Source organism: Panthera pardus, unplaced genomic scaffold (assembly GCF_024362965.1).
Source record: "Panthera pardus isolate Hobbes unplaced genomic scaffold, ASM2436296v1 HiC_scaffold_13, whole genome shotgun sequence".
Classification (NCBI taxonomy): domain Eukaryota; kingdom Metazoa; phylum Chordata; class Mammalia; order Carnivora; family Felidae; genus Panthera; species Panthera pardus.
Window position 1 is genome coordinate 184,033,971 of NW_026526688.1, and position 25,807 is coordinate 184,059,777.

The window sequence follows — 25,807 nt, forward strand, 5'->3', positions numbered from 1 at the left end:
TGCCAGCATCTTTCTGGAATGCCCTCCACGGGGAGACCTAATTTATTAAGGAGAAGGAAGCACGAGGCGCGTACAGCCGGTTTTGATTTGCCTCCGATTTTGTCAGGGCATAATGATTCCATTTCATGTTTGGCAAATCACATATTTCTCATTGAACAATGACTAAATTGCAAGCTGGAAGTTTTTAAATGAAGTCATTTATGGACTGGCTGAGGTCTTAGGGCGCCCGAACATAGCCTTAACAGGTGAACTGCCTTTTCTTTTCTTTTGTTGTTCCTTCCTGTGTTCACGGAGCTTTGGAACAGCGCAGTGGGATTTTTCTCCCCACCTTATTCCGAGCATTACTTTTGGGGTGAGAGCAAATCTAATAAAAGCGTAACGCAGAGGAAAACCCTTTCTAATAATTAAAGTCACCACAAATGGGGGGAGGGGGCTCTGTGCACTCTCAGACCAGGTCTGTGTGCGTGGCTGTGATTCCTTCACCAGAAAGGGGAACATTTCCTCTCCCTCTCTTTAAAAGAGGAATCAAAAGAGTGTCTGCGGCCGCCCTACGGAAAGTGTCCACGACCTTTGTTCTTGATGCGGCTGTGCGATGGAAGGGGGCCAGGCCTCTGGCTTGTTCTTAGCAGGGGCTTCTCTATTCGGCTCTTGATGAACAAGAGTCAAGTCAGAACAACAAGATGGCATTAGGGAGCCGCGGGGGTGCCTTTCATGTCTGGTCCCCTTGCAGTCTGCAGCCAGCCCTGGTGTGGGGTGTGGGGGAACGTTTTCTGTGTCGAGTGCCTGGTGTCCTACGAGGGCTCCGTGTCTGAACTGAAGTGCCCCCTGACTCGCTTTCATTTGCTTTTTCCTTTACAAAGAGAGAGCAAGCCAAGGTCCCCATGCACGGCTGTTCCGTGAGCGTGGCTGAGTGCCTCTCCACCTAAAGCTTAGGTTCGGCTCCCGAGGTGAGGGTTGTATGCACCCGCACCCCCCCCCCCCCCGCATCCCCCCCCCCCACCGCTCCCCGGAAGCTTATCTCCTTTGCCTGGACCGTGGCAAGCCCGGCCGGTGGTCCGATTGTTGGTGGACACGTGGGTAGACTTTTGTCCCGCCTTGCTGAGAAAATCTAGCCAGATCAAAAGTCAGCAGCCTTTCAGGACACGTGTGTGCCAAGGCTTGGCCACGTGCCCTCCTGGTGCACCTGCTCCGGCTGCATCCTGGGCATGTGGGCCATAGGTGGCCAGGCACGCCACACCTGAGGCTCCACTTACTCTTGTCCGTTCCCTGGGGGGAGGGGACCAGGCGGTAGCAGTCGTCCCTCACCCGTTAAACGTGTGTCTGACTCATGCATGACCATCGAGAAAAATCCGTGGCACGGGCAGCAACTCTAGGCCCACCTGGACTTCTCTTCATGCCTGTCCTGCCTCGAGAGGTGAGAGGGCAGCTGGTCCCGTGGCCCCCGTCTTCAGACTACGTTGCATATTCAATCACTGCTCGCCGTGCATATTGCTGTCCTACTGGCCTGTGTCACAACCTGGCTTTGCCCTCATCCCTCACATGGCAACTGGTGCAAGGGGGGGTCACACCACCCCCCACCCCCCCACAGGCGGTCCCTCCCATTACAGTGAGGAACAGCTGCCCAAGACCCTTACCATGGCCCGTGCAAGGTGTCCCCGTCCTCTTCCTGTTCCTGTCCCCTTCCCACTGCCTCTCCTGCCATGCTCCCCCCCCCCCCCCCCCCCCCCGTCCACCTGCTCCGGCCCCACGGACCTGCTTGTTCCTCCTCGAGCTTCCTGAGTTCATTGTTCCTTTGGGACACTTATGTCCCTGCTCCCTTGCCCTACATGGCTTGCTCCCTTGCGTCAGGCCTCCGTGCTAATGTCATCTCAGGAGAGAAGACTCCCCTGATCACTTTATCTATGATGGCAGCCCCACCCCTCCCCCTCCCCCCCATCGTCATCTATCTTTATTTTCCTTCTCCGCCTTATCGTCACCAGACATTGTAATTAAATATGCGTCATTGCTTTTTTGCCTGTTGAATGTCTCTGTCTGGTAGGCAAGCTCCGTACCGCCAAGGTCCTGGCTTGTTTTATGCGGTGCCCGCCGCAGCCCCTAGCACAGGCCAGGCATGCGGTGACTCTTTGTGAATTGAGTGATGAATGCTCTTAGCCACGGGGCAAGGACCTTTTTCTCGTAGGGCAGTGTGTGACCGTCACACTGTGACATCCTCACACAGCTGTGTTGTCACATTAGGGAGCATGCAGGGGTCGTGGGCGGCTGTGTGCCGTCCCTAGGCTTGCGCACACACACCACAGCTGATCGGATAGAGCCCATCAGGGCGGTGCTGGTTAAGGATGCGGACTCTTGGTCAGTGATTCTCCTCGACAACCACACATGAGCTCACCTTTGCTCTGCCCTCGTGGTTTGAGTCTGCGATTCCTCACCTCCTGCTTTGACTACATCGGTTTCTTTTACGGGGTGGGGGGGGGGGATAGCCTTCCCCACTGCTCCCCAATACCTCCTCCCCACTGCCACACCATACCCATTATTTCCGGTAGCCAGGTCAAATTTTCCCTCCCCCCCCACCCCGCCCCTGCCCTGAAGATTATTTTTCTTCTCTTTTCTTTTTGTCACCCCCAACATCAGAAATTAAATTCTCCCCCCTCTGGCCTTCCCTAACCTCGTGTTGGTACTTCTTTCCTTACACAAGGTGTTTCATGTTCAGGTCAACTAAGCAAAGAGTGATTGAGCACCTACTATGTATCCATTTCTTTACTAAGTCAGGTGGCTCAAAGATGCAGACATGGTCCCCTCTGTCTTTAGGTGCTTACGTGGGAGGGGAAAACAGCCACCCCGTAGTAACAGCCTCTTTCCGTTACTGAGTACTCACTGTGTGTTAGGCATTGTGCTAAGTGCTTTATGTATCTCATGTAATCTGCCCAGCACCCTCCTGTCAGGTTTGCAGAGGAGGAAACTGACTCAGAGAGTTAGTGTGACCTGTCTGAGGTCGCACCGCTCTTGATGATGGAGCAGAGATTGGAACCCAGGTCGTCTGGTTCCCAAACCCCACACATAACTATTGGTCTCCACTACGGAGAGAGCTCATGAGACCATTTCTTGACTTTAAGTCATTCATTCATTGAAAAAAGCTATTGAGCAGTCTCTGTGTGTGCAGAGCTTTGCTCGGCTTCTTCACAGAGGAGGCGACGCTTGAACAGAGACTTGAAGGGTGACTAGAGTTTTCATAGTCAGAAAACGAGTAGGGGGAACAGCATCCAGGCAGAAGGGAAAGCACGAATGACAACACACAGAGGAGAAAATGCAGCCGGGTGGCAGAATGGCGACGAGTCTGCATCTCTTGATGTGTGAGGTTTCGTCCTGCCCGCCACCTCTGAGTGGGTGGGGGTGGCCACCTAGACGCGGTGTTGAGAAGGATTCTGAGGCTGAGTCTGGGCCTGAGTCTGAGAATGAGCGGCATGTGGACGGATGACCAGTGTCTGCCACAGGGTGGCGATGTGGAGTAGCAGCTCCTTGCTCTGTATTTGTTCACCCAGGTAGAGGAGGCTCAGGTATGAGTTGGGCAGTTCAGGAAATGACACTAGAATAGCAGGTTGGGGCCCCACGTGGAAGGTTCTTAAATGCCATGCGAACGTGTATTAAGCATTCTGCCCTACTGTCTGTCTATATGAACATTTTTCTGTTCTTCCCTTTTAGGACAGAAACTGGGGAACGTGGCAGTTTCCTTCTTTTCCATTCTCTTTTCCTTTTGCTAAACATCCGGTCTCATCTTCAGATCCGGTGGATTAGAAGTGTGATTTCTTACAACAAAATTCCATTACAACAAAGTAACGGAAGGACTAAGTCAGATATTGGAGCCAGGCTTTACCTGTCTCTGTGAAAATACCAGTTAGAAGTCAATGACATGATGATAATGTTTATAACTATGAGAACCATGTGTTTGGCACTTTGATTAAAAAAAGAGGGACTTAGTTCTCCCCGCCCCCCCCCCCAAGTTAATCACAGTAGTCTGAATTTCTCAGTAATAACACTAATTAGTGCCTGGTATCTGCCTTGCCCTTTATGATTTTCAGAATACTTTTTCTGTGCACATTGTCTCATTTAATCCTCATAATAGTCCCATGGGAAGGAGTCTTATTCTCATCCTTTCTTTTCAGAGGAGAAAACCAAGGCTCAGTTTGTTTAACGGGAGTCCAAGCTTCCTGATTCCTTCGACTTTGCTATGCCGCCTCTCTGAAATATGCTAATACAGCCCTAACCCAGGTTCTAAATTAGAAGGAATACTCTTTTTTTAAGTTGAATTTTTACTGATGTGAATCATCCTGTTTTCCTCACCCACTGGACTTTGTCTCTTTGAAGCAGATTGAATAGCCGCAGAGGCCCAGGGCGGGGAGGCCTCCGAATGTGGCTGTCCCTTTCTCCCTGCCTGCGTGGAAATGCTCAGACTTTGTTCTCTGCTGTTTTAGCCTAAAAAGGAATACATGTACCTGGTAAAAAATTCATAGAGTGTAAAAGGGATTGGAGCAAGAGCGAGTTCCCGCCCACTCTGTGTTCAAGTTCTTTTCCTGGAGGCAAACTCACTAATACCGGTTTCTGTGTCTCTTTCCAGAAATGTTCTCTGCTCATATAAGCATTAAGTTGACGGCCCTTGTCTTCGTACACACATGGGAAGATACTGTAAACTCTGTCTTACACTCATTAACAATACAGCAGAGATTTTTCTATGTTACTGCATGTTACATGGCCTCATTCTTTTCAATAGCTGCTTAGCAAATCCTGTTGCCTGACGGCTCATAATTTACTCAGCCTGTCCCCTGCTGATGGTCACGCATATTAGTCACGTATTTTACTATTTTACTATCAACAACAAGGGTTCACGGAACATCCCTGTCCATGTATCTTTGTACACACCTACAAGCATATTTGGAGGATAAATTCCTGGGAGTGGAATTTATTTTATTCTTAACACTCCTACTATTGAATATTCTACTGACTTCCTTACTCGCCCACTTCACTGCCTTGTATCCTTTGGGGGGAAGTTCTGACCTAAATCATACTTGCTAGAAAATGGAATTTTAGTTCTCAGGCTTTGCTTTTAAAGAAAATGAAACACCCAAACAGTCCTGCCTTTTAACGTCCCGTGTTCGGAAAGCGCAATTGAATTACCCGTACTCTCGCTTTCCTTCTCCAGGTTGGAAAATCTTAACTTCTTTTCCTCCCGTTTCCACTTACAGACTTTTAGCTGGTTATTTTTTGCCTCAAGATTATCTCTAACTTCTCCACAAACGGCCCGAGGTCTCCCCTGTGTCACTGTGGTGGTGCTCGAAGCCCGTCCTCAGGAGGGTTTTGTTACGTTGGAAATGGGACCCTCTCCAGAGCAGATGTCCATGTCAGGGCTCTGATCACCCTGCTGAACTGGAGAGTGGGCTGTATGGCCAACCCCAGCCACCCCACTCAGATTAGACGGGGTGGTGGGGGGGGAGGGGAGGGTGGCGCCCTGGTCAGTGTCCGCAGGCGCTAGCCGTAGTGCTGAAGAAGGATGGTGATGCAGGCTTTTGCCGAGCCAACCTGTACCCTGAAGAAGAGCCTGGATGTGTGGTAGTGGTGGGGCCCTGGAGGGTCAACGTAGCAGCCATCCTCTAACCAATATGGGCATATTTCAGTCTTTTAACCACCAGCGAGGCCGCCCAGGGGCAAGCCAGCTGAACCTCAGCGTGAGTTCTCTTTGATAAGGCCTTTGAGATACGATGTGGTTTCAAAAGAAGCCCATTGGGTTTGTAGCGGGAGACCAGCTTTGAGTCACGCCTGCATCTCTTATTAGCCGTAAAACCTTCAACGAGACACTAACACTTTCCTTGTCTCCCAGTGAAGGAGTTTGCGCCATACAAAATCCAATGCCTCCTCTTGCTCTAAAGTTGGAGAAAATGAAACGAGCAAAACAGTCAAGGTGGCGGGTTCCAAACCTGAACCGTGTCCCTCGTATTTTATGTTTATGTCGTAGTGATGTCTTTTTCCTGCCTAACTTCTTCATTCAAGATTAGCCAAAGAAAGGGATTTGGGGGAAGGGTCTGAAAGAAGAGAGACTGTGATCTGATTTGGGCAGCACGGGGCACATTATAAAATTGTGAAAAGTGTTGAGCAAAAGAGAGGCAGGTTTAAATCCTGACTCGGCCGCACTGTGTTCATTTGTCCATTCATTTCTTCATTCGTTCACTCCCTCAGTATTTGTGGAGCCTCAGGGGTTGGGTGCCGTTCTGGACTCCAGGGAAGGGGTAACCATTGCAGTAATGTCCCTGCTCTCTTAGGATTTATATTCTAGAGGCACCTGGGCAAGCCACTTATCCTCTTTGGACCTACGTTTTGGACTTAAGTTTTTGTACCTGTGAAGTTTTTAATGGGGAATGACACTGGTACTCTTACTCCCCATTCTAGTGCCCATGACAGCCATCACCAATCAAGCATAGCACTCCAAGCAGCCACAACCAGTTAATAGAAAACAAGCCTACATGTTATCCCGGGCTAGCCGAATTCTTAAATCCTTTCCTGCTCCAGAATTTCATTCTTACTCCTTCTAAGTAAATGGGAAGACAGGATTATACTGAAGAAAAAATTGCAGTAGAACCCCAAAATAGAACCATTGAAGCTGCAGGTCTTACAGGGAAACCACCATCGCTTTGGTTTTTATTGGGTACGAAAGGTATGTGTTTTTGTAAAATTGTCTTAGATCTTTCGGTCTTAGATTTTTCCATCCACATCTTTTGCTGCAAGTTCTCCTGCTCAACCTGCTTTGCTTTGATCCCTGGATAAAGGAGAGGCTCATCAGCATTGACTTTTAACTCCTTTCCCTTTGGAAACCTCTTTATGAAGCCTCCTTTTACTGGAGGCAGGCTGGGCAGAATCAAATCCTGCTCCTTTTGATAAATGTTTCTACTGCACACTAGGTAACTGAACAGCAATCACTAGCAGAAGGCCTCCTAGGGGGCTAACGTGGCCATCTGGCCTTTTATGTTCCACTCCACGCGGTGGAAGCCAAACCAAGGTTGGGCTGACAGCAACGTCTTGGTGATTTTCCCCTCAGATTCCGAAGACACCTTTGCAGTATTCCCATTTGTGTGCCCTGCTTCCCATCCCTGTGATCGATCAGCAAATCCAGTGTTTCCAAGTGAGCTCAAATCGTGAAGAAAAAAAAAAAATGGCATTGTTTCTGTTGGGATTGGTAGCCTTTGAGCTTTCAAATGCCTCTCTGCCTCTCGCGAAACAGGGAGATGGGCACTGGGGACAGCTTGGCTCTATTTTATTTAATTCTATTAGATATACTCACAGGGGTTGGAGACTATGAACACTTTGCTCCTGTGATTTCTAAGTTTTAATGACCCAGAGGTACCTCTCTCTATAATAAAACATTCTCTCCAATGAGGAATGAGAGCTGGGGTCTCCAGTATCCTAGGCTGAGGCTCCCGTAATCTGTAATCCGTGCCATATAGGCGTTTGGTAATTGGCACAGAACTTAACTCTTCTCTTTTCAATGGAAGAAACCCAGGTTTCTAGCATTGAATCATGGACCTTTAAACCACAGAGTGTTTTAAGAAAGAGGAAAGGGATCTTTATTCCTCGGTTTAAGTCCGTGATTTTTTTTTTCCTTTGAAGGGGAATGGGTATGGGCAATTTAGAAAAAAAAAAAAATCATTCTGGCCTTGTTTAGAACAGTAGGTATTAAATATAGATGAGATAACTCAGTTCTCCTTTTAAGACTTGGTAAGGGCATCCCTATCTTCTCTAGAGCCACAGAATTCTCCCACATTTGCAAAATGAAGTGGAAGGCTCTCTGGTTTTAAGGGGTTTGGTTAGTCATTTTTGCAGAGGGTAATGTGTGGAGTATATTGGAAAGTCTGCACAGAAGCAAAAAGCTTGTGTGCTCTTAAGGGCATGGATTCTGAAAGACTGTTGTGAAATTAAATGAGATTATTCCTGGGATGCTATGATTCCATATTCTGTGTTATATACACGGTAGCTAACCATTTTGGTAGCTGTGCCTCCATTTCCTCGTCTGTAGAATGGGGATAATAATGAGGCTTCAATGAATCTCTCTGTAGCTAGCTGGCCAGATGAGCTATAGATACATTTACAGCAGCGTGGACCATAGTGAGTGCTACTCATGTGATAATCGTTACTGTTGTTGCGTGAACTCCGAATGCTTTCCTTATTGGAAGGGGCAGCGTGTGAAATGGTTAAGAACCTAGAACCCAAGTTCCGGGTCTGCCACTTATTTGTTAGCCGTGACCTTAGGCGAGTCATTTTCCCTCTATGCCTCAGGCTTTTCATCTGTAGATTGGGACTAATAATGCAATCTCCTTTGTAGGGTTGCTCTGAGAATGAATTGAGATCGCTCTCTGTAAAGTGCTCAGAGGGTGCCCGGCGTACATTCAGGGTTCCATAAACCATCGCTCATATTTCCAGACGATTTCTTTTAACTCTCTGATTGGAGCGAGGCAGAGGGTTCCAGGAAGAATGTGCTTTGGGAAGCAGTGCTTTCTGGAGATAATTGAAAGGCAGCCATCTTGCTGTTTGCAGATGTGGTCACCCTGCTGGGCTTTCTCTATGCCTCCAGTGGAGAAAACACAGGCATTGTGAAGAAGTTCCCGAGGTTTCACAACCGAGAGCTGGAGGCCACCCGACGCCAGCGGATAGATTACCCAGTGTAAGAATGGGCAGAGGACGGTGGGGGGCGCTGGGCTGGTGGGGCAGGACCGTTTTAACCTGAGGACCAGGGCAGGCTAGTGGACTCCCTTAGGAGGACATACCTGTCTAATACGTTTTGGAAAAATGTTGAGATCCACACAGCTTAGACGGAACTCGTGGCCCAAAGTGGTCTTGAGTTATTCTTGCGATTAGCAGTCCTCAGTTTGCCTTAGACTCTCTGTGTCGGTCCCAGGAATGACATGAGCAGGGGCGCAAGGTGTGGGGGCCTGAAGCCTTGCAAGCTTTCGGGGGCAGCCAGCCACAGCCGGCACACGTTGCCGCCTTTGCTTTGCCTTTTCTGTCTTGGAAGACTGGATGAGCTGCTTGAAATCTCACAACTTCTGATCTCCTCCATTGATTTCAGCAAAACCCAGATATAGTTTTTTCCTTCTGCTGAATTGAAGATGCTGAAAATGGTTCCTGGTTCACCTCAGACCGGATGGATTTAGCAGAGTGATTTAATTCTTCCCATGCTGCTGGCTGTAGAAAGATCTTGAGTCACTTTACTGAGCGTATGTTCTTGCTAAGCTTCCTTGTAATAACTTATCTTCATGAGCTTGCTCAGCTGGGTGGGTCAGGAGGGAGCTGTGTGGCACCATCTGTTTGCATATCTTACCACTGATTCCGAGGCCAGATTATAAAGCCCAGAAAATTCTAAAGGACTTGTTTGGATATATCCCCCAAAGAACCCGGGGCCACTGCCACTTTAACCCCCAACTGTGACTTGCTCACCGGGGTGATGGCAAGAACTCTGTACGTTGGTTTTGACCTTGATTGCCGTTTCATCTGCAAAATGCAGTTGTTCCCAGCTCCTCGTCTTTGAACTTCCGGTCACTAGCACGATGCGTGGCATTAAGCAAGCACTCGGCAAATATTTGCTGAGTGATGGATGGATCACACATCTTGGCTAAATGTGTCCTAGTTAAGTTGACTACTCTTATTTTATTCCCACTCGGCAAATCACAGATGTACAATACTTTTTTCAACTAAAATAGCCCCGGTCCAGAAATGGAACAATTAGATTAGTCGTTCCATATGGGTCAGCCAGAACTGTGATCCTGCGCAACCTAATGTGTGCGTTAAAATAGTGTCTGTGTGTCCCCATTAACATAGAGTGATGCCATTTGCAGATTATGACATTTTTCTACCTTAAGGCTTTTATCTTGGAAGGAAACAAAATTGCTCAAAAAGCCCTAGTTGTGTTTTTTTTTCCTTTTAATCACTGGAATTAGAATAGCTTCTTATCAAATCACCTCTTATTAAAATCCAGATTTTTGTTTTACGTCTGGCTTTCTAAACCCTAATCAAGAACTCAGATGGGAGGCGTGTGAGATTCTCAAAGGGGCACAGAAACAGAGTTTTGGGCGCAAGGTATGCTATCTGCCAGTTTTGCACAATGACTCTTAACTCCTGTCTTTTGCAGTTACTATAACTACCTCCTTTGTCTCAAAAATCAAGCTTTGCAAGCTGATCTCCCATGATGAACATGAAGGCAAATTCATCCCTTCATTGGAAAGAAAGCAATTTACTTGGTCATTGTTAACTATAATTACCTGTTCTTGGATGATATCAATCTGCAGAATTTTTTATTTCTCCTCACTTGTAGGTTTACTGTTTCATTGTGGCTTTATTTACTCCATTATTGCAAGGCCAGTCTCTGTGGGATTCTGTACTTTGTTGATTCTAATGAGATGTACGGCACGCCGTCTGTATTTCTTACCGAAGAGGGTAAGTATGAGACAGAACCTTTAAAACGATGTTGCAGTTTTCTCGTGCTCTATTGGCAGATACGTCTGCAATTAAGGAAGATGTTGTCAACGTGGCAGTTCAGCGAAAGTGATGATTTTCAAACGTGGGCTTCACGTGAAACTTTATTTCTGGCAGCCTGAAACAAAGGCCTTCTTTACAAAGGAGTTCACTTGCGTGTTCTTTTGTTTGCTTTGTTTTTGTTTCAAGGAAGGAGGAACACGTTCTAGCTGGGTAGCTGCTTAAGGCAGTTGATGAAAAGGTGCACCCACTTGACGCACTTCGAAGTAATATTTTTGTGTGGTTTTCACGAGCTTTGATTTTCCTTGTAGGCCACTTGCATATTCAGATGCACCTTGTCAAAGGAGAAGACCTTGCGGTAAAAACGAAATTCACCATGCCCTTGAAGGAGTGGTTTCGACTGGATCTCTCTTTTAACGGAGGCCAGGTAGCGGCATGCACGCCCCATGAATCACCAGCATCATCACTGATAACATTAAGCGTTGCTGTAAAGTCAGGGAGCCAGGATATCCGCCACAGCGAATTTGTGGTACATGATAAAGTCTTTACAGCTGCACACTTTTTCAATCAAACTTTTATAGATGGAAGTTTAAATCATAAGAATCCCGTCCCATTTAATTAACTTTTCAAGTGCTTCTTTCGACCATATTGTGAATGAGTAAATAATATAGCCAGCGATATGGCCACAATTATCTGAGCAATTCAGTTTTTTACCCCCCCGAGGGAGATAGGCTTAGTGGAGATAAATGTTAAAACAGCATCGGCCATGTTTCTACAGTGTTATCAGATCTACGACTTTTTTTTTTTTTTACAGGAAACTTATTGGTTAGTTCAGCCAAGAGATGGTTTCCCTGTTTTTGACAGTTACACAGTTGCTTATGTTTGGCATTAAACAGACAAATAACAAAATAAACGATGATTCTGGTGGGACAGAGGGTCTTTATCTATCTTGTACTATAAAACGGTGCACATAACTGCCTCAAACTCTCATAGCCCAGACTTTATGGATTCTGGCAAATCTGTTGTTATAATTGAAGACTAGTCCGTTTCTCAATATATGTGATGCCATTATCTTTTTTTTTTTTTTCTCATCAGCTTTTCTTATTGATTTGTGATTTTCCAGTAACAAAAGTGGAAGAGACGTTTTGTCTTATGTATTAGATAATACACAGACTTCCCTTGGTGTTTAGGTTTATAACATTTCCTTTCCCTGAAGAGAAAAGAAATCAGGTCAGTCCTTGTTGCCTTGCTAAGAAGAATCTGTGAAAGGTTAGCTAGGATTGTTGTGTGTGTGTGTGTGTGTGTGTGTGTGTGTGTGTGTGTGCGCGCGCGCGCACGCGCGTGTATTTGTTTCCTTAACAATGTTAGGTGACAGGGCTGTGGTCCGTGGTCCCGTTTATATGCTTCCCATTTATATGAGGATTATGATGGCATTATAGTTTGGTTGCTGCTTTCTCTTAAGGAGAAGGTCAGCTCAGTACTTTGTGTCCCTTAAATGGGTACCAAATCATCAGAACAAATCACGGAGCTTATTTTGCACCTTATGTATGCAAGGCACTTTGCTCAAGGAGCTAATTGACTATTTATGGAAGAAGCACTGAGCAGGTGAGGGGATGTCATAAGGAAAGCGTAACTGCCAAATGATTCATATTGATTCACGCTGGGATGCTCAGGGAAGGTTTCGTAGAGAAGGTTCCTACGGATTGGGCGAAACTAAGAGCAGAGAGAAGGGAAGATTTTAGCACATCACTGGGGGTTAGTGGATAAAGCAGTTTGGAGTAGAAGTTTGCAGACTATAGAAAACTACTAGAAGGGGGAATGTCTTTAGCACTAGGATGTGGACAATCGTGAGTATCAAGGAATTGGGGTTTCTGTTTGCAAGGCGGCAGGATGTCATGGAAGGTTTTTGAGCAGAAGGAGAGAAAACCAAAGGAGTCCTTTAATTAAAGAGACAAATTTAATTTAGCAGGGCACGTAATGGGGTAAGGATTAGGAAGACCACATGGGATGGAAGGAAAAATAAAGTAGGTTTTTGTTTTTGGTAGATTTTTTTGCCATCTGTCCTACCTTCTTTCCATCCTATCTGGTCTCCCTGATATCTGTAGGTCCCCAAACGATATTCCTGTTTTACCACACAGAATCCACCTCTGTGGCGGGACTTACCATACTCATTGCTTTGGCCAAATGGACAAGTGACTTAAAGCCAATGGCTGGTTTAGAGAAACCACTGGTTTGAATCCTTTTCTTCTCTGACCTGACATGTTGCATATGGCTGAAGTGGGTTGGTCTTTCAGTGTTAGTTTGTCTTTCGTAGACACTGTTGTAGCCACACCTTTGAGACTCTGATCAGGCCAGCACATGTTTCGTCCACACTCGCTCTGTGCCAGCACTGGGGGAGTAGAAGGAGCCCCTTAGCTCCAGGGGTTTATGTCGTCGTAGTAGTCCACGGCTCAAGAAGAATATGGGACAGCCAGCGACAGTCTCCACAAAAACATGGTCCCTGTTGAAATGCCAGTGACAATTCTCAGTGCTTGGGAAGAGAGTGGGGAATAGCAGTGCATGAAAAACGCTCAGCACCAACTTGTTTCTCCCCCTAAGGATCTCATGGAATCAGAGTAAAAATTTTTTTATTCAATTTTGTTAATATTTATTTATTTATTAGAGAGATCGAGAGAGAGAGAGAGAGAAACAGAGTGCGAGCGAGGGAGGGGCAGAGAGAGAGGGAGACACAGAACCCAAAGTAGGCTCCAGGCTCCTCAGAGCTGTCAGCACAGAGCCCGATGCAGGACTCGAACCCACAGACCCCAAGATCATGACCTGAGCTGAAGTCGGACACTTAATCGACGAAGCCACCCAGGCGCCCCCCAGAGTAAAATTTCATAAACTCCTTGTATCTTACCCATTTCCTGGTCTTTCTTTGCAACAAACTTATGGGCACAGATACACCCAATGAAGCTTTGGCTTGTAGCTTGGAAGTATCTGAAACCTACTGGGGGAAACCCCACGGTGGATATTGTGACCGTGTGAAGTCACTTGGAGAAATTAAATTTCTTAAATCTTACAATATTCACGGGGCTAGTAAAGTGTTAATTTTACTTCTGCAGAAGTGGATCAGGCGAGAGAAAATGCAGCCCACCTTATGAGTAATTCGTACCCAGGACTGTATCTATGACGTGAGGTGTTGGGGCATAACTGATCTTGTGTGTTTCTCCCAACACAGATAGTGGTAGCCACCAGCCTTGGACAGGATTTGAAAAGCTACCATAATCAGACCATTAGGTAAGTGCAATATTTTTCTCTTTATTCAAAGTGTCGGTTAAGGACTCAAAAATCTTCATACGTTAGCCTTCAACCCCCATGTTTTTCCCACATCTCCGTATTCAGCTTTTGTGGCTGGTCTGCCCTGTAGCCAGCCTTTGTATTTTTTTTTCTGTCCGCAAGCTCGCCCCATTTCCCCCACAACATTTTTTTTTTCCAAGCAAGAGAAACTGTTCCTCTCTCCAGATCTCCTGGTAAATTCTTCCTTTCGTGGCACTTGATAATTCATTTTCTTTGAAAATTGTCTTCTATGAAGGCTTCTGAAAAATAAATCAAGGTATTAACGTTGCTTATTGAGAATGGTTGGTAACTTTGGCCTAGTATAAAACATAAAAGCAGACAGCCCTCATATTTATGTTTATGATCTGAATTTGAAATGCACACAACGATTGGTATTGCTGTAACTTTTCATCTTCCTGTAACCATTCCCCGCAAGAGTTACAGAAACTGAGAAGGGGGTCCTTTGCTTCGCATTTCATAATTTTTTAATTTGCTTCAGCATCCTTGTCTAATAACGGGTTTTTCTGGTGGCAGAACCATGGGGTAGCCTCCTTTAGGGACTCAGGGTGCCTCAGCCTCGCTAGACAACATATATACAATCAAATGCTTAAGAATAAGTGTAGAGAATAACAACAAAAATTACCAGCTTTATATGTATGATTTATGTATGCGTGTATATTACACATGTACCAGCTTTATCTGTATCATTAAAAAAAAAATGTATCAGGCACTTTGGCCGGGGAAGGAGGACTCGTTCCTCCTCGCTATTGTTGTTCTACAGCAGGCAGGCAGCTCTCTCCGAACGGGCTCGTTCGCTCAGACTCGTCACACAGTCCGGATGTTCCTGGAAACCAATTGTTAAAGAAAGGAATATAAGGAGAGCTGGGGACAAGGGAACTGAGGGGGGGCATACAATACGCCCTACTTCCCGCCCCCCCCTCCCCATTCCTGTTTACACTGAAGTCAAACCGATTGCTTTCTGGCTCTGGGCACTTAGAACAATTCTTATTTTCACGGCCGGATTAAAGGATTACCGTTATAAGGAGGGGCTAAGGAGGTGTTACTCCTCAGCTTGCAAGGAGAAGGTCAGGGGCGACTTGATAGTTTTATTGAGACAGAGAGGCTGATGCCTAAGAACAGAGGGGAGGTCTGGAAAGGGTACCAAGTGGATTCAGAGCAGTCAGAAGGAGTTCAGCAGACGTGCGTTTTGTTGCACAACAGGCGGCCGTGGGACCTCCTCTGAAGAGTTGGGGAATAGGCGAGGCCTGGGAGTTTGTTCGCTGCAGAGAAACAAATGATGTGTGGCTCTTCCGGGAGCTCCTTCTAGTGCCCTGCTCTGCCAAGTGAGCCCCAGAAAAGGAGGGCTTGCATTTGGGGATGTGAAGTGTGAAATAGTACCTTCTCCTTTCTCTCCCGACACCCGCCCACAACCCCAGGACCTTTTGGACAAAAGATTGATTTTATAGGCTCTTCTTCATTCGCTGTGTAAGGGCTTCCTTTCACTTTGCATCTCAGGGATCTGGATGCCGGCACGACTGAATGGTAGACGGAGGGATCGAAGGGTGATCCGGAGCTGGGACCGGGATGTGGAGAGAGAGACATAGGCCTTCCACATAAAATTTAAGGAGGTGCCAAAAACCTCAGTAGTTGTATTAGTTTACTAGGGTTCCTGGAATAAAGCCACACAAACCGAGTGGATTAAACCACTGGAAATTATTGTTTTGCAGTTCTAGAGGCTAGAGGTCCAAGATCACGTGTCAGCTGGGCCGTGCTGCCTCTGAAGGGTCTGGGCAGAGCTGTTCCAGGCCCTGAGGCTTCCAGGCCTCTCTTCAGCTCTGACGGCTCCTGGGGCTGTGGCAGCAAAACCCCAGTCTTTACAGGGTATTTTCCCTGTGACGGTGTGTGTGTGTGTGTGTGTGTGTGTGTGTGTCTTTGTCCATATGTCCCCTTTGGACAAGGCCACCAGTCGTATTGGACTAAGGGCCCATTCTGCCAGTGTGGCTTCATCTCAACTAATTACATCTGCAATGACCCTATTTCCAGATAAGGTCACCCTCCGAGAGACTGGGGGTTCACACTTCAACCTGTGAATTCGGGTGGGGACAATGACACAACTTAACTCATAACAGTAATCATGATAAATACCACTTAATGCAATATGGTGAGAAAGAGAAATTAATGGAAAGAATGTGCAATGAACGAAAAATAAAAGTTTTGAGTAAATACAGAATCCGTGTGATCACATAAGCATCCAGAGAGGAAGACTGATTTTCAGGTACATACCAATTCAACATGCCCCTTAAAGCATTGCAGTGATTCCTTACCTGGTGGTACAGGCCGTCCCCAGACCCAGGAATGCCCCCTGTCACCTCCTCAGCTGCCCTGCCTGTATTCCCGGGACCTCACCCATCAATAAGAGAACTAAAGAGGGGCGCCTGGGTGGCTTGGTCGGTTAAGCGTCCGACTTCGGCTCAGGTCATGATCTCACCGTCCGTGAGTTCGAGCCCCGCGTCGGGCTCTGTGCTGACAGCTCAGAGCCTGGAGCCTGCTTCCGATTCTGTGTCTCCCTCTCTCTCTGCCCCTCCCCTGTTCATGCTCTGTCTCTCTCTGTCTCAAAAATAAATAAACGTTAAAAAAAAAATTAAAAAAAAAAAAAAGAGAACTAAAGATTTAATGTCGTGCCTACCCGGGATTCCTGTGGTTAGATATTTGGAATCTCATCCATCAGAGAGATCTCTGGGCCAAGCCAGTGAACTAAACGTCAGATATTTTATTCCTTTCTTGTCATGGAAACATAATGATAGCTGCTATCCCATAAAGGTGGTGTAGAACGATTAGTAATTAAGTGCTCGGAAGCACAGTGCCATACATGAACGAATGGCTGTCAGTAACACTGGGTGACAGGTAACAACTTCAGGCCTGTACTGTGTTTATCCTTCCTTCTTTCATTCATCCAGCATATTCTCATTCGTCCCAATGCGTCCACCATGTACCTGACACAGTGCCGGCCTCTGGGGATGAAATGATGAACGAAAAGAATACAGTCAGTCCCTGCCTTCAAGGAGGCTAAAAAAAAAAAAAAAAAAAAAAAAAAAAAAAAAAAAAACAAAACTAGTGGGGGAGACAGATCCTAACTAAATTCACAAATAAATTTAAAATTGCAATTCATGGTGAATTCTGGGGAAGTGATGACTATAGGGTGACCTGAGGGGAGACAGGAGGTCAGGATTTATGGCAGGTCCCCGGGGAAGTGACATTTGAGAGCACAGCTAATTTGAGGCTCCGAGTTCCCCTATGAAAAAACCCTCGAGCTGGAACTGTTTTCTAATTCTGAGTGAGGTTTATTTAACGACATCGGAGATTCATCTGGGCTGCTGGCGTTCTATAGTAATACACCAAGGCACTCTCCTATGTCCAGATAAAAGTAAAGATAGTTTGCCAGTGTGTCTGAGGTTTCCAAAAGGGGTGGTCTGGGCTTTGGAACTGCCTAGCTCAACTTTTACGTCAGTGAAATTGATGGCCTTCAAACAATGCACGCACAGTACAAGGAAGCTCTTGGCAATCTTTGGGCAGCCACTGAGAATTTTGGAGGAGAAAAATGTGGAGGCACCAATGTGGATGGAGACTAAACTGGAGAGATCTCTTATTTAGTTGTTCTTTGGGGGTTCCCAGACCCAAAACCGGGATTGAGGAGGTCTTTGCCCCCTACCACCACCAAGCAATTCTCAGACACCAGCAAAGTGTCTGAGAATTCAACTGTTACGACACTATCTGGAGATCGCATCAGATGCCACAGGGTAAGGGTCAGTCCTACAAGACTGTCCCTACCCCTACTTAAGATGCCAGTTCCAAGCTCCAGGCTGCAGATTGGAGGTTCCAATGACCTCCTCTGTAGGTTCTTTTAATTTGCTACAGCAAATCAAACTCAGAACTCAGGGAAGCACTTATGTAAATTTACTATTAAAGGATCTGATATAGGATACTAATCAACGGCCAGGTGAACAGATACATAAGGTGAAGTCTGGGGAAAGAGCACAGAACTTCCACGCCCTCTCCAGGTATGTCACTTTCCCCAGCCTCCATGTGGTCACCAACCTTGAAGCTCTAACTCAGTCTTTTATGGAAGCATCATTACACACTCAGGATTGACTAAGTCATTAGCCGTTGGCTGGTTCAACCTGCAGCCCTTCTCCCCTCCCTGGAGGTTGGGGGATGAAACCAAAAATTTCAGTCCTTTAACCACATGGTTGGTCAATCTGGCAACCAGTCTCTCTACCTTTGGATAGAGTCCAAAAGGGACCTTCGTTGATGTAACAAAAGAAACCCTTATCACTTTCAACATGTAGGAGATCCCAAGGGTTTGGGGAGCATCATGAGCCAGGAACTATGGACAAAGACCAAATATATATTTCTTCTAAATCACGATGTCACAGTTGTATTGTGATAATGATCTTAAAAGCGCAAAAAATTACAATCCAGTACCATAGGGACCAAGTAGTTTATTGATTGGTTGAAAAATGTGAGTTAAAGCGAAGATCCATTTGAAAAGACACTTAACTATAGGGGCACCTGGGTGACTCGGTCGATTGAGCATCTGACTGCTGATTTTGGCTTGGATCATGATCCCAGGGTCGTGGGATCAAGCCCTGCATCAGGCTCCACGCTCAGCGTGAGCTTAAGATTTTCACTCTTTCCCCTTCTACCCCTCCCCTGCTTGTGCTCTCTCCCTCTCTAACAAATAATTTTAAAAAGATACTTACCATAAACGTTTTATTTTAATTAAAAAAATAGAAGTGTATATCCATCCACCAGTCTTTCCAGATAGGGCCTTTCCTTTGTTACAAATCTACCGATTGGAGTTTTTTGTGCGTGCGGTCTTTCTTACATAGGTGGCACTCGATTTCTCTTTCTTAACAAATGAAAAAAAAACCAAACAAGCAAAGACCCCTGTGAAACTATCAGAGCCAAAATACATCTAGACGTCTCCCATTTTTTTTCTAATCCTTTACAGTTGTCCTAATTCCACACTTTTTAAGCAACCATGACCATTCTTTTCTGAGTCTACCCAAAATACTCAGCTTAATTGTTATAAAGGAGCAACTCTTTCTTCCTGCTCATATTTTATTGGAGAACATCATAGTTAATCAAATTGTATAATTACAATGACCATCCAATCGGCACGGCCAGGTTTGGGAACAAACACTGCTTACTCTTCCTCAACCCATAGTCCTACCAAGTTGGTAGCAAAAGTCCACCAGTGAATGAGGTTAATAATAATAATAATAATAATGGTCGTTAACAGTGATGGCGCTTACTCTGTGCCAGGCACTGTTCTAAATGCTCTCTTTAAATTTTAGCTTATCTAATCCTCACAACGACCCAGTAGGTGGGTACTATTATCACCCCGATTTAAGCCATGAGAAGACTAAGGCTCCCGAGAGTAGGCTGCAGCCAGTGAGCACCCAACACGTTGCAGGGATGGTGCTCAGGTGAGCCGATGAGTTGGTTGAGCCGAGTGCCAGAAGGAGCTTCTATTACAGAAGCATTGCTCTGTATCCCTCCAGTGCCAGGCACTGCGTCGTGAGCATGGCTGGAATGTTAAGTCATGCTACGGTCTTGAGAAACGAAATCAATCCACGGCTCTCAGAGATAATAACTTTGCAGTCCCACTGGAAAAGAAAGGGAAGGACCATCATCGTCTCACAGCCCTTCAAGCCTGAGCTCTTCTGAAGAGAAAAATACCGGAGACGAAGCCCTTCTTTTCCAGTTTAGCTGCCTTCTGTAAAGCTAATGTCTAAGCGCTCACTTTGTGCTGCCGTCACTTGATGGGGTCAGAGAGTCTCATTCCTTCCCGCTTTTGCCTTCCTTTCTGGCCAGGTGCACCTGTTAGGGGTCAGGTTCCTGGCTGACCGTCAGTACATCCCCTCTCTGGGGTAACCCCAGGTTGCTTGGCTCCTGTGATCCCACCGCTGGTGTCTTGCTCCATCCCTGTTGGCGTCACCCTGGCCCATTGCTCTCGCGGCCCGCCGGGCTTCTGGAGGCTTGCCTGGCATTTTGTTTTCTTTCCATCTGCTTCCGTCTGCCCTCTGCCTTCCCTGGCTCTTTCCGCTTTGCCTGGCTTCTCGCTTGATGCCTGTCTCGACCCCCTTCCCCCAACCTGCTGTCCACATATGCTCTGGTGGCACCTTGTCCACCTGTTCCTATTTTAGTTTTTAGTTCTTAAATAGGTAGTAAAGGCACATGTTTTAAAAAGCAAAACTAGGGGCGCCTGTTGGTTAAGCGTCTGACTTCGGCTCAGGTCATGATCTCACGGCTAGTGGGTTCGAGCCTGGCATTGGGCTCTCTGCTGTCAGCGTGGAGCCTGCTTTGGGTCCTCTGCCCCCCTCTCTCCACTCCTCCCCCACTCACTCACACCCTCCCTCTCAAAATTGAACATTAAAAAAATAAAAATAAGTAAATAAATAAAACTGAAAACTATATGAAAAGATAGACAGTTAGAAGTCTTACTTCTAGCTCTGCCCTCAACTAATCCATCCTTACTCTCCACACCATGGGGAAATACTCTTATTAGTTTCTTGCAGTATATACTTCCAGAGTTTTTAAATGAAAATACAAAAAAAAAAAAAGAGAGAGAGAGAGACATGAAAAAAGCCATTCTCCTCTTTCTTGGATAAAAAGTGTACTCTTTGTTTTAAATTTTCGTTTTACCTTTTTTTTTTAAAGGTTATTTATTTATTTTGAGAGAGACAGAGACAGCATAAGGGGGGGGGGGGTGCGCAGAGAGAGGAGACAGAGAATCCCAAGCAGGTTTCACACTGTCAGTGCAGAGCCTGATGCAGGGCTCGAACCCATGAAACCGTGAGATCATGACCTGAGCAGAAATGAAGAATCAGATGCTTCACCAACTGAGCCACCCAGGCGGCCTTGTTTTTAACTTCCTGGTTTAGGGATCTCTCCAGGTCAGTTCACAGAGCCCTCTGTCCCTTTTTTAAGCTATATATGAAAGAAAGGCTCACATTTAGGGTCCATTGGTTGGGTGTGGGCTGGTCTTCATTGACAGACATCTGGGATTTCCAGTCTTTGGTGAATATAAACAGCACTGCAAGGAACAACTTTGTGCATTTGATTCATGCTGGCCCATTGTTCCCTCTATTTCCCTTCTTGCTCTGTTAAGTCTTTTAGGACAAGGTGGATTTTCAGCACGTCACCTGTGCTGACCTCTGGTGTGCGGCCATGCCCTTTGACCTTGCTGTGGCCTCTTCCTCCTCACTCCAAATTTTACCTCGATTCTTACCTACCAGGATATGTTGTTAATTTTCATTCACAGCCACCTTCTATCCATTTAACAAGTTGTTTGTTTTGTTTTGTTTTTTTCATTGTAGAGCAAAATATTTCCAATTAAGACTAGCGATTCCAAAGAATTCCAATCCCAGACAATTTTACCAATATCAAAAACTGGCAGGTACGGAGTATTTATGGGGGCCAGGCACTCTGCTAGACGTACGCCTTTACATTTCACTTAATCCTCCTAAAAATGTAGTTATTGAGGAACTAATTTCTTCATGAGAAAACTCCGTCTCAGAGAAGGTAAGGGACAGGTCTAAGGTCACACAGCTGGTAAATAGCAGAGTTAGGATCCGAGCCCAAGTGTGCCTGACCCCACCATGGTCTTATCTACTAGAACGCAGGTAGGAAGTGAGGCAATTTGGGGGTTTAAGTCAGGAGGGTTAATGAAAGTGTCTCTTTTTTTAAATTTCTGGTCCCAACCGAGATTTCTCTTAATTCTTTGTTTTTCCCTAGCTTCAGGGAGGATTTCTATTATAATGACACTGCTGGGTACTTCATTATTGGAGGGAGCAGGTATGTGACTGGCATTGAAGGGTTTTTTGGACCCCTGAAGTACTATCGTCTCCACACTCTGCACCCTGCACAGGTGAGCCCGGGGCATCGAGAAGTTTCTGGGTGTTCGTGCATGATGGGAGTGTGGCTCAGGGACGTGGAGCCCAGTGTAAATAAAAGATTTACCCAAGCCGGACCTCGCATCGGCTCTGTCATCACACACAATTAATATGGAGGCTTTTCCCCCAGCAAACTCGATAATAGATTTCTGTTAAGGTTTGGTTCATTTAGTACTCATAAAATGGAAACCATTTACTTCCTCTGTTTTAATAACTACTAGCTTAATTATAGAGTAGATTTTTATCAGGCTGTTGCCTATCCAGTGATTAAGCTAATGAAAGGAGAGAATCTTAGTTATTTGGTAAAGCTTCTTTTATGTGCTATTATTTAAAGTATCAGAGGAGACACTCTAGCAAATTAAAATCTTGGTTCTGTTCGCTGGTCTCTTCAGAAACGCAGGCCCTGGGCCCCCACTGGGGTGGCTGGCTGTGGTTGTAGAGATTGTGGAGGGCTGAATCTATTGCACGCTGACCCTCACATCCAGAACCTACCCGCAGATGGGATGGTCCAGCTCTCCAGGCCCGCTCCCGCGGGGGTTGGTGCAGGGAGACGGGGATTTCCCACCTTCACGGAGGGGGGTGTTTTCTGCCTTGGTAAGGAGATCACCAGATACCTGAACAAGGTCATTCCTGTGACCCTGCGGGGTGGTTCTGGGAAAAGCAGGAGTCCCTAGGCAAAGTATAGGAAGAAAAACGCGACGCCCTACTATACCCATGGGTGCATCTCACAGCCCCTGTGGACAGACCTCTACGAAGAGGAAAACAAAGAAAGAAATCAATTGATCCATTTTGCAACAAATACTTCTAGAACACCCGCTATGTGCCGGGGCCCTGTGCTGGTGCTGAGGCGTCCGAGATGATTAAAATGGTAGCTCTCAAACTTTTTTTTTTTTTTTTGAAGGTGGTTCACACAAGAAATCTACTTAATATCATGAACATACATAAGCGCACACACACACACACACACACACACACATATACACACATATATATATACAAAACCAAATACAAAACCAAAACAAAGATTTTACTAAGAATACATATCTTTCCAATGTTAAATGCACTCGGATATTTTGTGTCCTGCTTCATATAAAAATAAATCACTGCTGATTACAACCTGCTGAAAATAATCGCATGCCCCTCCAATGGATCACAACCTGCATTTTGGAAACCAATAAATTGAGATAAGGTCTCTGTTTTTGAGAAGCTCCCTGTCTGGGCCTCAAACACCTAAGTCAAGAATGCGGTATGTGCTTTAACTCACTTACAAGCACAGTGTTTTGGGGGGCGCTGAGGTGGGAACATCCACCTCCTCACATGCTTGAGGGTGGACTGTTAGGGAAGCCGCCCTGAAGCGTTGACCTTGGATCTGGCTCTTGGGGAGGTGAGTAGGAGCTTGCCAAGCAGAAGAAAGTGGGGGGAGGGTTCCCAGGCAGCGACACAGCACAGGGATACTTGGTGTCCTTTGGGGACTAGAAGGAGCCATGAACCTAATTGTCTAAGGACAGCGTGCGGCGAGGGGAAAGCAGAGGATGGAGGCCTGGCGTCTGGGAAATCCTGACATTTAAGAAGCTCTGCGGAGGACAAGATGCCACAGAAAGCAGCTAGAGGGGACCGGCCAGAGCTGGCGTGTCCTGGAATTATACCCTCCCTTTGCTAATGCAGAGCGGATGACCTGTGTGCAAAAAGCAAGCCGACTGGTCGTACCAGTGCGAGAAGGCAATCCACCCGAACACAGCCTCGTAGGTATCGACGGGTGTTTGATGACAGCTTGTTGTTCATTCAATTCTCTTGCCTTCTTGTAGATTTTAAACCCCCTCCTTGAGAAGCAGCTTGCTGACCGGATCAAGTTATATTACGAAAGGTGTGCTGAGGTTCAAGAAATAGTGTCTGTGTACATGTCCACGGTACAGCAAGGGGGCGGGAGACCAGAAGCATGTAAGTACTGAGCTGCAGGAGAGCAGTTTTGAACTCTGTGTATTTGTGTCAACACGTGTGGCCTCTTTCTAACACGGTTAACGTAGAACATATGTGAGTTGAGCAGTGGGGGCACATATGACCTCGAGCCCTCCACGGATGGGCGCACGAGACAAGTGTGTGTTCCACGTGGATTCCAAGGAGACCGACAGTGACCAGGAACCCAAATCTGCCTCTCAGCTTCCACCATGTGCGACTTAGTTGAGGAATACAAATGAAAGCCTTTTGAGTCTCACATCGCGTCCCTGCCATCCATAATGGGATCTTAGGCCGGTCTAAGAAAATAAAAGTGAATTGGAAAATAAATTAATCATTAGAAATGTTTCCCCATCGGTGCACTTTTGTCTTGGACCATTAATATCTGAATATTAGCTTTCAGAAATGTTGAATAGCGACTTTGTTGTTTGGGGCTCGGTTTTATTTTTTTCATCCCTGAAACTGATCCACTCTCGAAGACCCCGGTCATAGCCAACAGAAGGAATGCTTTTCAGATAGACTGCTTTCGTGCCTGCTCATATTCGCATGGACATCCTTCATTCATGCAGGGTGTTCATTGATTACAAAACTTGTCTCCCAAATGCTCCAGCTTGGGTCTAGCGCTTATCAGTGTCTCTGTGCTTAGACCCTCTTGCCCAATACGGTGGTGCTAGAGTTAGTCACATATGTTCCTTCAGGAAGAGAAATTCCCACGGGGCCTTTGCCATCAGCAAAAGCGAATTGAGTATCACAGTCCTGCCCACGCATCTCAGCCATCTCCAGGGCCGCACTTGCCATTGTAGGCTGTGGATGGATGGGTGCCTGTGGAACATACCTCAGTCGGATAGGGTTCTCATACGGCGGCCTCAGGGAGGGAGCAGAGACGGTGATAGGTAAGTGTGGAAAGTCGGCCCTTCTGCAATTTAATTTAAGAAGAGGCAATACTGGTCCCCAGCTGCTGCTTGTACAGCTGACTCATCCAGAAAATATGATGCTGTCAGAAGAGGGGGAAGATATATAGGAATAGTAATATCCCAAACAGGAAAGAAACTGATTTTGATAACTGATGTAATTTCGGGAGAGAGGCTCTGAACTGGAAGGCCATCCTTGCCTGCTGATCTGTTCGGTGGCCTTGGAAGATTTTCCTAACATCCACTGCCTTGCCTCCCTGGGGGACCTTGTGCTTTGCTCCTCAACTCACGCTGCCAACAAAGTGGCCTAGATATTGGCCTCCTGGGGAACAGTCCGAGGCCAGCTGCTCATTCTGGAGAATTATTCAACAGCCATCAGCAACTTTGGCACATTGCCCTCGGACGTGGCTTTGAATGTGTGACCTCGAGGCAAAGGCATCGGAGCCAATTTCAAATCCCTAATGCACCCAAACCAACATCCAGTAACATAAAGTCTGACCTCTTATTCCTAGTTCCTCTTAGGGAGGAGGGGTTGAGAAGGATGAGACCTTTCTTCTCCTAAGGGGAGTGCTATCTTGTGTTTCCCTTGCCCAGGCGACCTCCGGAACTCCTATCTGGACCTGAAGCTCAGGTACGGGAGGCCCTCCACGTGCAGAGCCTTCCCCTGGGAGCAGGAGCTGAAAGACCGCCACCCCAGCTTGTTCCAGACCTTGGTGGAGATGGGTTTGTTGACAGGTGATTGTGTAGGTGCCTTGCCTTTGGACACTGGCTGGGAAGGCTCCCTCTTGGCCACTGTTTCACTCACCCTCTTTGGCGGTTTATGCCTCAAAGTTATTCTTAACCCTAGCGTTCTAGGTTAACATCAGATTTAAATTCTGCCCTTGTGTGTCCACAACCCTCAGGGGGTCTGTGCACATTTCAAAAGCCAAATACAAAAGCAAATTTGGGAATCACTCCAGCAATTCTTTTAAAGCCAAGGCCACAGATGACAGCCTGCAGCCAGAGCCGGCCACCAAAAGTGATTGGTTTGGCACGCACGTTATTGTCCATTTTTTAAAAAAAATTAGTTGCTAGTGTCTAAAAAATGCAATTTTTTTTTTTAGCTTTTCTTGAAAAATCCAATGATCTGGCAATGCTGGGGCCTCCATTCCTACATCACAG

At 46.3% G+C, this 25,807-nt stretch overlaps 1 protein-coding gene across 1 annotated transcript in view; it reads left to right on the top strand.

Moving 5' to 3' along the window:
- SEL1L3 (SEL1L family member 3) overlaps positions 1–25,807 on the top strand; it is a 104,082-nt gene that overhangs the window by 16,340 nt on the left and 61,935 nt on the right. The window contains 7 exon segments of the mRNA XM_019453565.2: positions 8,572–8,698; positions 10,346–10,467; positions 10,818–10,933; positions 13,727–13,785; positions 21,625–21,757; positions 23,588–23,720; positions 25,241–25,381. Coding sequence (XP_019309110.2) covers positions 8,572–8,698; positions 10,346–10,467; positions 10,818–10,933; positions 13,727–13,785; positions 21,625–21,757; positions 23,588–23,720; positions 25,241–25,381 — 831 coding nt within the window.